Source organism: Penaeus japonicus, unplaced genomic scaffold, assembly GCF_977035675.1.
Source record: "Penaeus japonicus unplaced genomic scaffold, GWHDUDI00000001_assembly GWHDUDI00000024, whole genome shotgun sequence".
In the NCBI taxonomy this organism is placed as follows: Eukaryota; Metazoa; Arthropoda; class Malacostraca; order Decapoda; family Penaeidae; genus Penaeus; species Penaeus japonicus.
Window position 1 is genome coordinate 8,782,644 of NW_028234426.1, and position 15,000 is coordinate 8,797,643.

The following is a 15,000-nucleotide window of genomic DNA, read 5'->3' on the forward strand; positions in this document are numbered from 1 at the left end:
TTTTCACCTTCGTCTTCTGCATCATCTTTATCGTCGTCTTCAGTGTCTTCGTCTTCGTCCTCGTCTCCCTCTTCGTCATCGACCTCTTTCTCCTCTTCAGCATCATCGTCGTCATCAACAGCCTCATCATCACCTTCACCAGCTTCCTCATCTTCATCTTCATCCTCATCAGCAGCAGCTTCCTCATCTTCATCTTCATCTTCATCTTCATCCTCATCAGCAGCAGCTTCCTCATCTTCATCTTCGTCCTCATCATCAGCAGCTTCCTCATCATCACCATCTTCCTCATCTTCATCCTCATCATCACCATCTTCCTCATCTTCATCTTCGTCCTCATCATCAGCAGCTTCCTCATCTTCATCCTCATCATCACCATCTTCCTCATCTTCATCCTCATCATCACCATCTTCCTCATCTTCATCTTCATCCTCATCATCAGCAGCTTCCTCATCTTCATCCTCATCATCACCATCTTCCTCATCTTCATCCTCATCATCGCCAGCTTCCTCATCTTCATCCTCATCATCACCATCTTCCTCATCTTCATCCTCATCATCGCCATCTTCCTCATCTTCATCCTCATCATCACCATCTTCCTCATCTTCATCCTCATCATCACCAGCTTCCTCATCTTCATCCTCATCATCACCATCTTCCTCATCTTCATCTTCATCCTCATCATCACCATCTTCCTCATCTTCATCCTCATCATCACCATCTTCCTCATCTTCATCCTCATCATCACCAGCTTCCTCATCTTCATCCTCATCATCACCATCTTCCTCATCTTCATCCTCATCATCGCCATCTTCCTCATCTTCATCCTCATCATCACCATCTTCCTCATCTTCATCCTCATCATCACCAGCTTCCTCATCTTCATCCTCATCATCACCATCTTCCTCATCTTCATCCTCATCATCACCAGCTTCCTCATCTTCATCCTCATCATCACCATCATCCTCATCTTCATCCTCATCATCACCATCTTCCTCATCTTCATCCTCATTATCACCATCTTCCTCATCTTCATCCTCATTATCACCATCTTCCTCATCTTCATCCTCATTATCACCATCTTCCTCATCTTCATCCTCATCATCACCAGCTTCCTCATCTTCATCCTCATCATCACCATCTTCCTCATCTTCATCCTCATCATCGCCATCTTCCTCATCTTCATCTTCATCATCACCATCTTCCTCATCTTCATCCTCATTATCACCATCTTCCTCATCTTCATCCTCATCATCACCATCTTCCTCATCTTCATCCTCATCATCACCATCTTCCTCATCTTCATCCTCATCATCACCATCTTCCTCATCTTCATCCTCATCATCGCCATCTTCCTCATCTTCATCCTCATCATCACCATCTTCCTCATCTTCATCCTCATTATCACCATCTTCCTCATCTTCATCCTCATCATCACCATCTTCCTCATCTTCATCCTCATCATCACCATCTTCCTCATCTTCATCCTCATCATCGCCATCTTCCTCATCTTCATCCTCATCATCACCAGCTTCCTCATCTTCATCCTCATCATCACCATCTTCCTCATCTTCATCCTCATCATCACCAGCTTCCTCATCTTCATCCTCATCATCACCATCTTCCTCATCTTCATCCTCATCATCACCATCTTCCTCATCTTCATCCTCATCATCACCATCATCCTCATCTTCATCCTCATCATCACCATCTTCCTCATCTTCATCCTCATCATCACCATCTTCCTCATCTTCATCCTCATTATCACCATCTTCCTCATCTTCATCCTCATCATCACCAGCTTCCTCATCTTCATCCTCATCATCACCATCTTCCTCATCTTCATCCTCATCATCACCATCTTCCTCATCTTCATCCTCATCATCACCATCATCCTCATCTTCATCCTCATCATCACCATCTTCCTCATCTTCATCCTCATCATCACCATCTTCCTCATCTTCATCCTCATCATCAGCAGCTTCCTCATCTTCATCTTCATCATCGCCATCTTCCTCATCTTCATCTTCATCCTCATCATCAGCAGCTTCCTCATCTTCATCCTCATCATCACCATCTTCCTCATCTTCATCCTCATCATCACCATCTTCCTCATCTTCATCCTCATCATCACCATCTTCCTCATCTTCATCCTCATCATCACCATCTTCCTCATCTTCATCCTCATCATCACCATCTTCCTCATCTTCATCCTCATCATCTTCCTCATCTTTATCATCATCACCATCTTCGTCATCTTCATCCTCATCATCACCAGCTTCCTCATCTTCATCCTCATCATCACCATCTTCCTCATCATCACCATCTTCGTCATCTTCATCCTCATCATCACCAGCTTCCTCATCTTCATCCTCATCATCGCCAGATCTTCATCTTCCTCATCTTCATCCTCATCATCACCATCTTCCTCATCTTCATCTTCATCATCTCACTTCATCTTCATCCATCATCACATCTTCATCTTCATCCTCATCATCACATATCCTTCATCCTCATCATCACAATCCTTCATCCTCCTCATCTTCATCATCTTCATCTCATCATCACCACTTCCTCATCTTCTATCTTCACTCATCCTCTTCCTCATCTTCATCCTCATCATCACCAGCTTCCTCATCTTCATCCTCATCATCACCTGCTTCCTCATCTTCATCCTCATCATCACCAGCTTCCTCATCTTCATCATCTTCATCCTCATCATCACCATCTTCATCTTCATCATCGCCATCTTCCTCATCTTCATCTTCATCCTCATCATCACCATCTTCCTCATCTTCATCCTCATCATCAGCAGCTTCCTCATCTTCATCTTCATCCTCATCATCAGCAGCTTCCTCATCTTCATCTTCGTCCTCATCATCAGCAGCTTCCTCATCTTCATCTTCATCATCACCATCTTCCTCATCTTCATCCTCATCTTCATCCTCACCATCACCATCTTCCTCATCTTCATCCTCATCGTCAGCATCTTCTGCATCTTCATCTTCTTCGTCATCGTCTCCATCTTCGTCATCTTCATCCTCATCATCAGCATCTTCCTCATCTTCATCCTCATCTTCATCCTCACCATCACCATCTTCATCCTCATCTTCATCTTCATCTTCATCCTCATCATCATCAGCTTCCTCATCTTCATCCTCATCATCACCATCTTCCTCATCTTCATCCTCATCATCACCTGCTTCCTCATCTTCATCTTCATCATCACCATCTTCCTCATCTTCATCTTCATCATCATCTTCCTCATCTTCATCCTCATCATCATCAGCTTCCTCATCTTCATCCTCATCATCACCAGCTTCCTCATCTTCATCCTCATCATCACCAGCTTCCTCATCTTCATCCTCATCATCACCTGCTTCCTCATCTTCATCCTCATCATCACCATCTTCCTCATCTTCATCTTCATCATCACCATCTTCCTCATCTTCATCTTCATCATCATCTTCCTCATCTTCATCCTCATCATCATCAGCTTCCTCATCTTCATCCTCATCATCACCAGCTTCCTCATCTTCATCCTCATCATCACCTGCTTCCTCATCTTCATCCTCATCATCACCAGCTTCCTCATCTTCATCCTCATCATCACCATCTTCCTCATCTTCATCTTCATCCTCATCATCAGCAGCTTCCTCATCTTCATCCTCATCATCAGCAGCTTCCTCATCTTCATCTTCCTCATCTTCATCCTCATCATCACCATCTTCCTCATCTTCATCCTCATCATCACCATCTTCATCTTCATCCTCATCAGCAGCAGCTTCCTCATCTTCATCTTCATCATCACCATCTTCCTCATCTTCATCTTCATCCTCATCATCAGCAGCTTCCTCATCTTCATCCTCATCATCACCATCTTCCTCATCTTCATCCTCATCATCACCATCTTCTTCATTTTCATCCTCATCATCATCATCTTCCTCATCTTCATCTTCATCCTCATCATCAGCAGCTTCCTCATCTTCATCCTCATCATCACCATCTTCCTCATCTTCATCCTCATCATCACCATCTTCCTCATCTTCATCTTCATCCTCATCATCACCATCTTCCTCATCTTCATCCTCATCATCAGCATCTTCCTCATCTTCATCATCATCCTCATCATCACCATCTTCCTCATCTTCATCTTCATCCTCATCTACATCTTCATCCTCATCATCACCATCTTCCTCATCTTCATCTTCATCCTCATCATCAGCAGCTTCCTCATCTTCATCCTCGTCATCACCATCTTCCTCATCTTCATCCTCATCATCACCATCATCCTCATCTTCATCCTCATCTTCATCTTCGTCCTCGTCATCCTCATCACCAGCTTCATCATCCTCATCTTCGCCCTCATCATCACCATCTTCCTCATCATCATCAGCTTCTTCATCTTCATCTTCGTCCTCATCATCACCATCTTCCTCATCTTCATCCTCATCATCACCGGCTTCCTCATCTTCATCCTCATCATCAGCAGCTTCCTCATCTTCATCTTCATCTTCATCCTCATCATCACCATCTTCCTCATCTTCATCCTCATCATCACCATCTTCCTCATCTTCATCCTCACCATCACCATCTTCCTCATCTTTATCATCATCACCATCTTCGTCATCTTCATCCTCATCATCACCATCTTCCTCATCATCACCATCTTCGTCATCTTCATCCTCATCATCGCCAGCTTCATCTTCATCCTCGTCCTCATCATCACCATCTTCCTCATCTTCATCCTCATCATCACCATCTTCCTCATCCTCATCATCACCGGCTTCCTCATCTTCATCATCATCACCATCTTCCTCATCTTCATCCTCAGCATCACCATCTTCCTCATCTTCATCCTCGTCCTCATCATCACCAGCTTCCTCATCATCATCCCCAGATTCATCTTCATCATCATCAGCTTCCTCATTTTCATCTTCGTCCTCTTCCTCATCACCAGCTTCTTCATCTTCATCCTCATCATCACCAACTTCCTCATCTTCATCCTCATCATTACCATCTTTCTCATCTTCATCGTCGTCGTCTTCGTCATCATTATTGTCATCCTCATCATCACCATCTTCCTCTTCCTCCTCATTATCATCACCCTCCTCGTCTGCCTCGTCCTTATTGTCATCTTCATCATCATCAGCTTCATCCTCATCCTCATTATTAGCATCATCCTCATTCTCACCTATACCATCATCCTCACCTTCATCACCATCATCATCACTATCCTTAACTGCGAGAAGCCTGCGGAAATTCATGCTAATGGCTGGACTCTCAACTGTTTCTGAAATCAGTCATGGCCTCTTGTTGAAATGCAATGATTAAATCCTTTTGCAACACGATACAAGATGTCCGTTGGTGTTAAATGAATGATAAGATGATGTTTACGAGATTAAATATTTCATGTGAAGTGTAGGCCTACATTTAAAAAAATATGTCTGCATGATGGTGCACGTGTAGGATATATGTAAGAAAAAATATATATAATGTACGCAAAAGCAACAAATATATCCAAAATTTAATTAAAGCGTGCTATTTTCTATCTATTTATCTATCTATTCATTTTTGTCGAAAGATAATCTAAACATACAGGGTCTTTGAGGATGAAAACGTTGGTAACTACTAGAGCCAAAACGGAGTTCCCGGGCATTTCTAGCCCCGCCTACCTGATAACGGCCCGCCAGACATGCGTCTCCCCGCCTCCCACAGATAACTGTGCTATAAACTTCAAGCAATGCTGATTTATAGTTACTTTCACCATGTTTACTACAATTATTTGTTACCTATATCTTTTACTGATATTTAAAGGTGGTGTAAACACTATTAGAAGTACATAATTATTATCGGAATGTATGTAAACTTTACTATAACAAATTTATAGGTTAAACTAGAAGAGAGAGAGAGGTGGGGGTAGGAAAGTGTTCATGGTAGTCCACGTAAATTCCGATCATAAATATGTACTATCGATGGTATCTACGCTACTTGTAGATACCAAACGTTTGTTACAAATGATTATAGTTCATATAAATATATAATGAATTATAAGTAATTCTAAATCAACATTGGTTGAAATTTGAAGCGATGTTTTAGTGTCTCCACTCACTGGGAAAATCACATGATTGGTGGAAGTATAAAGTGACGTCACAGGTAGGAAGGGCTATAAACGCCAAGGAACTTTATTTCGACTATAATCTATCCGAACACGGATTTGTGTTAATATTGTAAATTAAATTAGGAGAGAGTAATTCATAAATTTGCTGTGTTAAATTGCCAGAATTATTTCTAGGTATTAGTACTACCTATGACTACAGGATGATAAGATGGCATTTACGGGTTATGTGTTGTATAATCTAAATAGTGTGTGCTCGATAATGATAAACATGAATTTGAATAATGGCCTTTATCTTAATTATTGTGAATTTTTGCTTGTTATTATTTAGAAAAAATATGCATTATTAAAAAATCTAATACTGATAAAAAAAATACTTATTCTAGTTAATTAAAAAATATTAGGATAGCATTTCAACTTCATATAGTTAGATTTTAGTTAGACTTAACATTGGACATCTTGTATCGTATTTTTTTTTCTTTATTTTAATCATTCTCTTTTTTTCTTTTATCTTCGGGTTTGTCATGGTGAAAGGAAGACCTGGAGTGTAACCATATCTCTATTCACTGATAAAAGATAATATAAAAATATCATGTCATATGAAGTAACTTCCTTTGATTCTGATTGTATAGCGCGACTTAAAGTTACGTTTACCAAAATAATATTTTCTTTCTATCAGTCTATCATATGATATTCTGATTTATAGATAAATTGTGTATGGCAGTATTAATATAAGTGGATATGGATAATAAGATACTACATTGGATAATAACAGATTTGGCAATAATAATCACCATAATGATGATGATTATAGTAATGATAAAAATTATAATAATAATAATAATGATAATAATAATGACAATAATGATAATAACTTTGATGATAATAATAATAATAATGATAATGAGACTAAAACATAGTGAATTATATGCTTCCTTCCAGGCCATCCGTGTATAGGTTTTGAGGGAAAACAAAAAAGATGCTTACTTTTTTCTGCAATTAGCCAAGAAAAGATGCCCTTGTCGTCACCTGGGGATGCAACAGACGTGACCTAATGAGGGACACAGCTCAGGTCAGGTCAGGGGTCGTGTGACTCCCAACGCTTTGCTTTTGTTTTGTTTTATTCTTTACAAATTGGAAGATATTGTCTTTAACTCCAAGCAGTCGTATTTCGCTTTGAGATGATTAGCATTTACAAGTTTTGTATTAGAGTGCTTGTTATCACATCTATTTTGCATGACTACCAAAGCAAAGCATAAGTACTAAATGACACCAAGGCTTTGACATAAATTATACCAGTTAATCAATACAATCTCTTATCTAAAATGAATTGCAGCTACTTCAAAGGCATAAACATATCCAAACACAAGTAAGGATGCAAATCTCATATTTCACTCATTTATGACTCCCTCAACCATAAACTAACTTTCAAATAGATCAAAAAGAGAGGTAGCCAATCACAGCAAATCTTATGAACATCCTTCGACTGGTTAACCAATCAGAGTCGAGATCGTAAGGGTTTGCTCACGTGACACCTTAGTTCCGAGCATCTGATTGGTTCTGTGTTGGATATTGTCTATGTCTTGGGACTGCCACATGGTTAAACATCTAAATAGTCTTAAAGTCTACAATTAGTCTACACTAGACATCACTAGTATCAAAATACATGGGTACTGTTTACCTCCTGAGTATTTTCCATATGTAGATATTAGAAAAGTTGCTGGATATTATACTATACTATAGTGTTGGACTTACAAAGATTACGTCTCATGTCGACCTTTTCTTTATTGGTATTTGCAACGGCAATTCCCACATTTTTTAACGTTACTCTTCATCATCTTCTTCGCTCGTTGAATTTATGAACTCTACTTGAGTTCATCACTTACGATAAGATATTACATATGCTTGTTGACATTCTAATCAGATAATTCTTGTTTTCATACACATCTTTGGTCAATCTTCATATTTGTCCTGTTCCACTTTCCCTGTTACACTATGACACTATTCTTCATTTAGGAAATGAGGACTTAAGCATAAGAATATGATCAAAGTTAATATAGATACGAAGCTTCAGAAGTGCGAATAATGTTTCAACAAGAATATTTCTTTCCAATTTCAGTCCTCAGACATCATATATATGTATATATACATACGTATACACATCTAAGTATCAATAATAACATAAAAATCCCACGTCTTCCTCTTCGTGATCTGTTAATCGATAAAGCATGAGCTCTAATAATCCCGCGATACGCTCGGACCCACACCGCCCCACGGACGCCCCTCGGACTGAGGCAAAGAACTCACCGTCGTAGATGCTGGGCACGCCGCCCTCGAAGTAGACGAGGGCGGGCAGGTGGCTGATGCCCAGGTCCTCGGCGACCTCCACGTCGTTGGTCTTGACGAACTGGATGCCGACGTCGTCCGTCTCGTCGTCGATGGTCTCGAGGTCTGCCAGGACGGTCTCGCAGGTGGGGCAGTTATCGTCGTCTGGCGGTGGGAGAACGTGGGAGAGTCAGGGTGAAAAGCGCCACTGAAATGTAGCATGCAATATGAACGGGTTATGGAGATAGTGTGTTGTGCGTGAGACTGTGTGTGCTCTAGAACCTCGATCATATGACGGAACTCGTGTGAAATCATGTGGGATCTTCGGATATGTTTCATGTTTCGTATCTATATGTTCTTCCCCTAATAGTTCACCTAATCAGTATCTAAATGTATAAAAAAAATTCCGTCGTATGTATCCAATCCTATTTCTTCCCCCCTTCACTCCTCCCATTCTTTACTCCATCTCTACCTTCACTCTTTAACCCCCTCCCCCTTCTCCCTCCACGCAAACTTACATCCCCTACATCCTTTTCTCTATCCCTCATCCCCAATATCTCGTTCTTTCGACCCCCTAATTCCCCTTCCTCCTCCCTCTTCCCTTCCCCCTCCTCTCCCTCAGTTACTAATTCCCCTTCCTCCTCCCTCTTCCCTTCCCCCTCCTCTCCCTCAGGTACTCACAGAAGTACACCACGAGATACTCGAAGCCCTCGACGAGGCTCTGGATCATCTGGCCGTCCACCTCCTCGATGATAGATGCTGGTCCTTTGTCCTTGTTGTCGATGAGCCACTCCAACAAAGCCTCCTCGTCCTTGAGGTCGCCTGAGGGAAGGTAGGGATAAAAGGATGCTTTAAACTTCGTTATTATATAGCATACTGCCTCTGGTATCTGTGTGTCCATTGTTATCTTGTCGTTAGGGATAAAAAGATGCTTTAAACTTCGTTATTATATATCATACTGCCTCTGGTGTCTGTGTATCCATTGTTATCTTGTCGTAGAATACTTAGAATATAGCCAACGCACTGTAAGTAATGCTTTAGTAAACCTTAGCATCACACACGCACCTTCGTAGATTTGGGGGAAGCGGTTCCTGAAGTAGACGAGAGCGGGGAGGATCACGACTTCGTACTCCTTGGCGATGTTTTCGTCCGAAACCTTGACGAAGTCGATGCCAATGTCATCGCACTCGTCGTCAATGTTTTCGAGTTCAACGAGGATGTCTTTGCTCTTCTTGTCGCCCTCGGAGTCTGCGAGATGCGAAGGGAACAGGATGAGTAAGAACAATGCTTACGATGATACACTTACACACACATACAGGCATGCACAGATCTTCATGTATATATGTATACATGTATACATACATGCATGCATACATACATACATACATGCATGTATAGATACATACATACATACATACATACATACATACCTACATACATACATTGATACATGCAGAAAGAAAGAAAGAGAGAGAGAGAGAGAGAGAGAGAGAGAGAGAGAGAGAGAGAGAGAGGGAGAGAGAGAGAGAGAGAGAGAGAGAGAGAGAGAGAGAGAGAGAGAGAGAGAGAGAGAAGAGAGAGAGAGAGAGAGAGAGAGAGAGAGAGAGAGAGAAGAGAGAGAGAGAAAGAGAGAAAGAGAGAGAGAGAGAGAGAGAGAGAGAGAGAGAGAGAGAGAGAGAAAGAGAAAGAGAAGAGATGAGAGAGAGAGAGAGAGAGAAAAGAGATGAGAGAAAGAGAGAGTAAAGAGAAGAGCGAAACAATCAAACAAATAAAAAAAAAAAACGCGAAACACACTGACCAGGAAAAAATACACATAAAAAAAAGACCAGCATCCGACTCACAGAAGAAAACGGCCACATTGTCCGACGTGTTGAGGATCCTGTCCAGCATCCTCTCGTTGACCTCCTCGATCTGGTTGGGGATCTCGAGGGTGTTCTCGCTCGTTAGCCAAGCGAGGACAGACTCTTCGTCGGTCAAGTCGCCTGTTCGGTCGTCAGGAGGTGCGGGAAAAAAGGGAAAAAAGCGAATGGATGAGAGACTGATAATGAAGGGGAAAGGGGCGGAAGGGATGGAAGATTGACTCTCGATGGATGGGTCGGGGATTAGTGTTGGTCGTCTGGGAATCGTGTATTAGTTTGTTTGTACTTTTTTTTAAATTCTAATGGTATGGTGGGTTGTTTTGTTATAAGATATAATCTCAGCCTTGAAAATCTTATATGAATTAGAAGCCATGTTGTCGTATATTTTGTTATTATCCATAGGAATATCATGGATTACCGTATGATGTTCATGGATATTTCATACCTCATGAATCGTAATACATTTTCGTAGACCTGTAATATCCAGCATATCCATAATACTATTGTTTACCGTCAACCTGTAAACTCACAGGCTTACAGCGTTTAAACATGCTTGCAAACACCTCTTTCTTTTCTATAGGTTTTCTTCCCTTCAAACACACATACACTATACAAACCCATCCCATCTCCCCCCCCCTCCACATATACACGCCTATCCACTGCTACTTCCCTCCAAGCACACATGCACACTGCAAAGCACCCATCCTTCTCCTCCAACATACTCCCACATATACCCTATCCAATCCCTCATACTCAGACACATAGACATTCCCTCATCATCCCTCCCTCCTCCACAGCCCTAAACATACCACCAAACTAAGCTCCATTCCCTTCTCAACATCATATTTATAAACGCAAAACATGCAACCATCCTCCCCCCCCTCTCAAAATAAAGAACCGCCCCCTCACCCCTATCCAGTCTCCATATACATAATACCCACATTCTCTTCCCAATTCCCACTAACCTCTATTCACTCCCATAACCTCAAACACAACCTTCCAAATACAGACACAATACTCAACCATCCTCCTCACAACCTCCTCCCTTTCCCCACCATCCCCAACAGCTCACAACTTCATCTTCTCCTTTCCCCAACATCCCCAACAAGTCACACACACACACACACACTTTTCCCACCCCTTCCTTCTCTTCCCCCCACGTCCCTTACCCTTGAAGACAACAGGGGCGCCGTTCCTGAAGAGGGCGAGGGCGGGGATGGTCTTGATGCCGTGTTCGTGGGCGAGGGACGTCTCCTCCGTAGTGACGAAGTGCATGCCGTGGTCGTCGGTGTCGTCGTCAATGTTCTCCAGTTCGTCCAGGATCTTGTCGCATTTTTCGCCCTCGTCGCATTTCCCGCCTGAGGGGGGAGAAGGGGGGGAGGGAGGAATGGGAGGGATGGGAGGAAAGGAGTGAGAGAGAGGATGGTTGAGGGTGGAAGGTCGGTGTAATTAAAAGCATTAGCAATGGTAGTAATGAATGTATAAAAAATAATGATGATGATGATGATAGTGAAAATAATATAATAACAATGACAATAATGTCAATGATAACAATGACAATGACAATCATAATAATAACAATCATAACAATCACAACAACAACAACAATAACTTACTGAAGTAGACAACGACGTACTCGAAGTTGGCAATCAGGTCGTCGAGAATCTCGTCGGTCACCTCCTCAATGGTGTCCGTGTTCTTCTGCTGTAATAACCACGCCAGGACTTCTTGCTCGTTCGAGAGATCACCTGACGAAGGGCAAGAAGAAGGGAGGGTGGGTATATATTTATTATTATTTTCTTTTAATTTCGTGATTCTCTTTGAAGTAGGGAAGGCAAAGAAAATAGATCTTGTTTTTGTTTCATAGATGATGAGGTACTTGACTGTAAAATGTGAATGATATAGATATGTTTAAAAATAGATATGTTTAAAAAATAAGATTTTTTATTCCACTTTATTCTTGCTCTTCTTAACACTATTATTAATCTTATTTCTATTTCTATTTGGATATTCGCAAATCTTGAACTCGTTTTGTTTTGTTTTTATTACCTGATTCTGACAAATCTTTGTGGACTTCCTGATTTATATACGAGTTTGTTTATCGTTAATCGTCATTTGTTTATCTATTTATTTACATATCTATTTGGCTTGCTGCTTCGTTTATTTACTTATCCGTTCACACATTTATCTATCCATTTTCTGATTTGTGTTTCTAATTATTTTATGTCACTCTTTCTTCTATTCTTTCTTTCTCTCTGTATTTCTCCTTCCCCCTTCGCTTTCTTCCTCTATAATTTCCTCAGCCTTCTCATTCTCCCTCTCCTCCTTCTTATTCTCATTCTCATTCCCTCTCTCCCTCTCCCTCTCCTCCTTCTCTCTCTCTATCCCTCTCCCTCTCCTCCTTCTCTCTCTCTATCCCTCTCCCTCTTCCTCTCCTTCTCCTTCCCATTCCTCTCGCCCTCTCATTTTCCTCCTTTAATTCTGTCTCATCTTCTCCCTCTCCCTTTCTCTCTCCCACTCCCTCTCTCTCGCGATCCCTCTCCTTCTTCTTTTCTTTCTCCTTTTCCTTCTCTCTCCTGCACCTGCTCTCTCGCCTTCCTCTCCCTCTATTTCTCCTTACTTTCATTCTCCTTTTCCTTCTCTCTCATCCTCTCCCTCCATCTTCCCCTGCCTCCCTCCCCCCCTCCCCCTCTTTCTCTCCCTCTCCCTCCCCCTCTCTCTCCCCCTCCCCCTCTCCCTCTCCCTTTTTCTCTACCTCCCCCCTTCCCCTCTTTCTCTCCCTCCCCCTCTCCCTTCCCCCTCTTTCCCCCTCTCCCTCTCCCTCTCCCTCTCCCTCTCCCTCTCCCTCTCCCTCTCCCTCTCCCTCCCTCTCCCTCTCCCTCCCCCTCTCCCTTCCCCCTCTTTCACCCTCTCCCTTTCCCCCTCTTTCACCCTCTCCCTTTCCCCCTCTCCCTCTCCCCTCTCCCTCTCTCCCTCTCCCCCTCCCCCTCCCCTCCCCCTCCCCTCCCCCTCCCCCTCTCTCACCTTCGTAGATGCTGGGGATTCGGTTCTCGAAGTAGACGAGCGTGGGCAACTCTTCGATTCCATACTCTTTGGCTTCGGCGTCGTTGTCGATTTTGACGAAGGGAACGCCCGCTTGTTCGCAGTCGTCGTCAATGTTCTCCAGTTCTCCGAGGATCTCGTGGTCCTCGGCGTCGTCTTTGTCGTCTGGGAGGGATAGAAGATGTTAACTTGATGAAGGAGGAAAAGCTGAGGTTGGGGGAAGGGAATCGAACGTCGATGGCGGGCTATGGAGATGGCAGAATGTCGAAGAAAACGTGAAAATAATGGTAAATATTTTCACTTATTGCGAGTTATTTATATTCATCTCTTTGTCTGTATATAAGATTATATGGTATATTTTATTTATCAGAAATTTTTAAATTACTGCAACTTTTCAAAGAGTTAATTTGTTTGTTTGTTTGTCTGTTTGTGTGTGTGTGTGTCTGTGTGTCTGTGTGCGCGTATGTGTGTCTGTGTGTCTGTGTGCGCGTATGTGTGTGTGCGTGTAACTCTACACTCACAGAAGAGAACCGCCAGGAAGGGTTCATTGGTGATCAGTTTGTCGAGCATTTCGTCCGTAACGTCTGCAATTTCCTCGTTGTCGACGTGGTGGATCAGCCATTCCAGCACCTCCTCCTCCTTCATCAGGTCTCCTGTACGGTACGGACAGAATGGGTGTTGAGACAATCAAAATGTACGGGAAATGTACGGTTGGAAATATTTAGTATATATTCTTAGGAAGGTGTTTGGGGATATCAATGGGGATGATTATATTTTTATTAGCAAAAAAAGAGATATTTTGATTTTTGACCTTTTTTTTTTTTGATCATTAATCAAAGGTACACAGTATGCGTAATAAATACAATTATAAGGAAGATAAGGATAATATTTATATCAATAATATTAACACCAATAATAATGCCACAAATAATAATGCTACTACTAGTAATAATGAAAAAATAATGAACTAAACAAAGATAAATCCCAACAAAAGACTACGGTAGATGTCAAGAGTTCTTCACATTTCCATTGTTATTTTCACTGTTGGAAGTCCTATCGCCAAGGTCAACCTTTCTATGAACATCTAAAGAAAAATCAATCAGTCCCTCTACCTCTCTTCTTTCTTTCATTGGTTTTGTTCTTTACTTCGCTCTGTCTCTATCTCTACCTGTCTCTGTTTCCGTGTCTCTATTTCTCTGTCTCAGTTTCTCTTTCTTTTTCCTTGTCTCTGTCTTTTCTCTTTATATTTTTGTCTTCTCTCTCTCTTTATCTATCTATTTATCTCTCTCTCTCTCTCTCTCTCTCTCTCTCTCTCTCTCTCTCTCTCTCTCTCTCTCTCTCTCTCTCTCTCTCTCTCTCTCTCTCTCTCTCTCTCTCTCTCTCTCTCTCTCTCTCTCTCTCTCTCTCTCTCTCTCTCTCTCTCTCTCTCTCTCTCTCTCTCTCTCTCTCTCTCTCTCTCTCTCTCTCTCTCTCTCTCTCTACTTCCTCCGACACTTTTTCTCTCTCTGCTTTCTACCTTTTTCTCACTCCTTCCTTCTCTCAGTCTTTCCCTGCTTCTTATTCCCCACTCCTTTTCCCTCCCATTCACCCTCCCACTCCCTCCCACCAACTCTATCCCTCCCACCTTCACACCTCTCTTACCCCTCCCACCATCCCTCC

The 15,000-nt window shown here is 42.2% G+C and overlaps 1 protein-coding gene across 1 annotated transcript in view; it reads right to left on the reverse strand.

Annotated features, from left to right (window-relative positions):
• Positions 1–15,000, reverse strand: part of LOC122249976 (hulk) — a 96,069-nt gene that overhangs the window by 31,880 nt on the left and 49,189 nt on the right. The window contains exons 12-23 of the mRNA XM_086551108.1: positions 13,863–13,994; positions 13,324–13,506; positions 11,916–12,047; positions 11,469–11,657; positions 10,282–10,422; positions 9,506–9,688; positions 9,122–9,262; positions 8,423–8,605; positions 7,103–7,144; positions 3,027–5,290; positions 2,654–2,996; positions 8–2,353 (exon numbers count right to left, since the gene is read on the reverse strand). Of these exons, the coding sequence (XP_086407234.1) occupies positions 8–2,353; positions 2,654–2,996; positions 3,027–5,290; positions 7,103–7,144; positions 8,423–8,605; positions 9,122–9,262; positions 9,506–9,688; positions 10,282–10,422; positions 11,469–11,657; positions 11,916–12,047; positions 13,324–13,506; positions 13,863–13,994 (6,279 nt within the window). The remainder of the gene's footprint in view (positions 1–7; positions 2,354–2,653; positions 2,997–3,026; positions 5,291–7,102; positions 7,145–8,422; positions 8,606–9,121; positions 9,263–9,505; positions 9,689–10,281; positions 10,423–11,468; positions 11,658–11,915; positions 12,048–13,323; positions 13,507–13,862; positions 13,995–15,000) is intronic.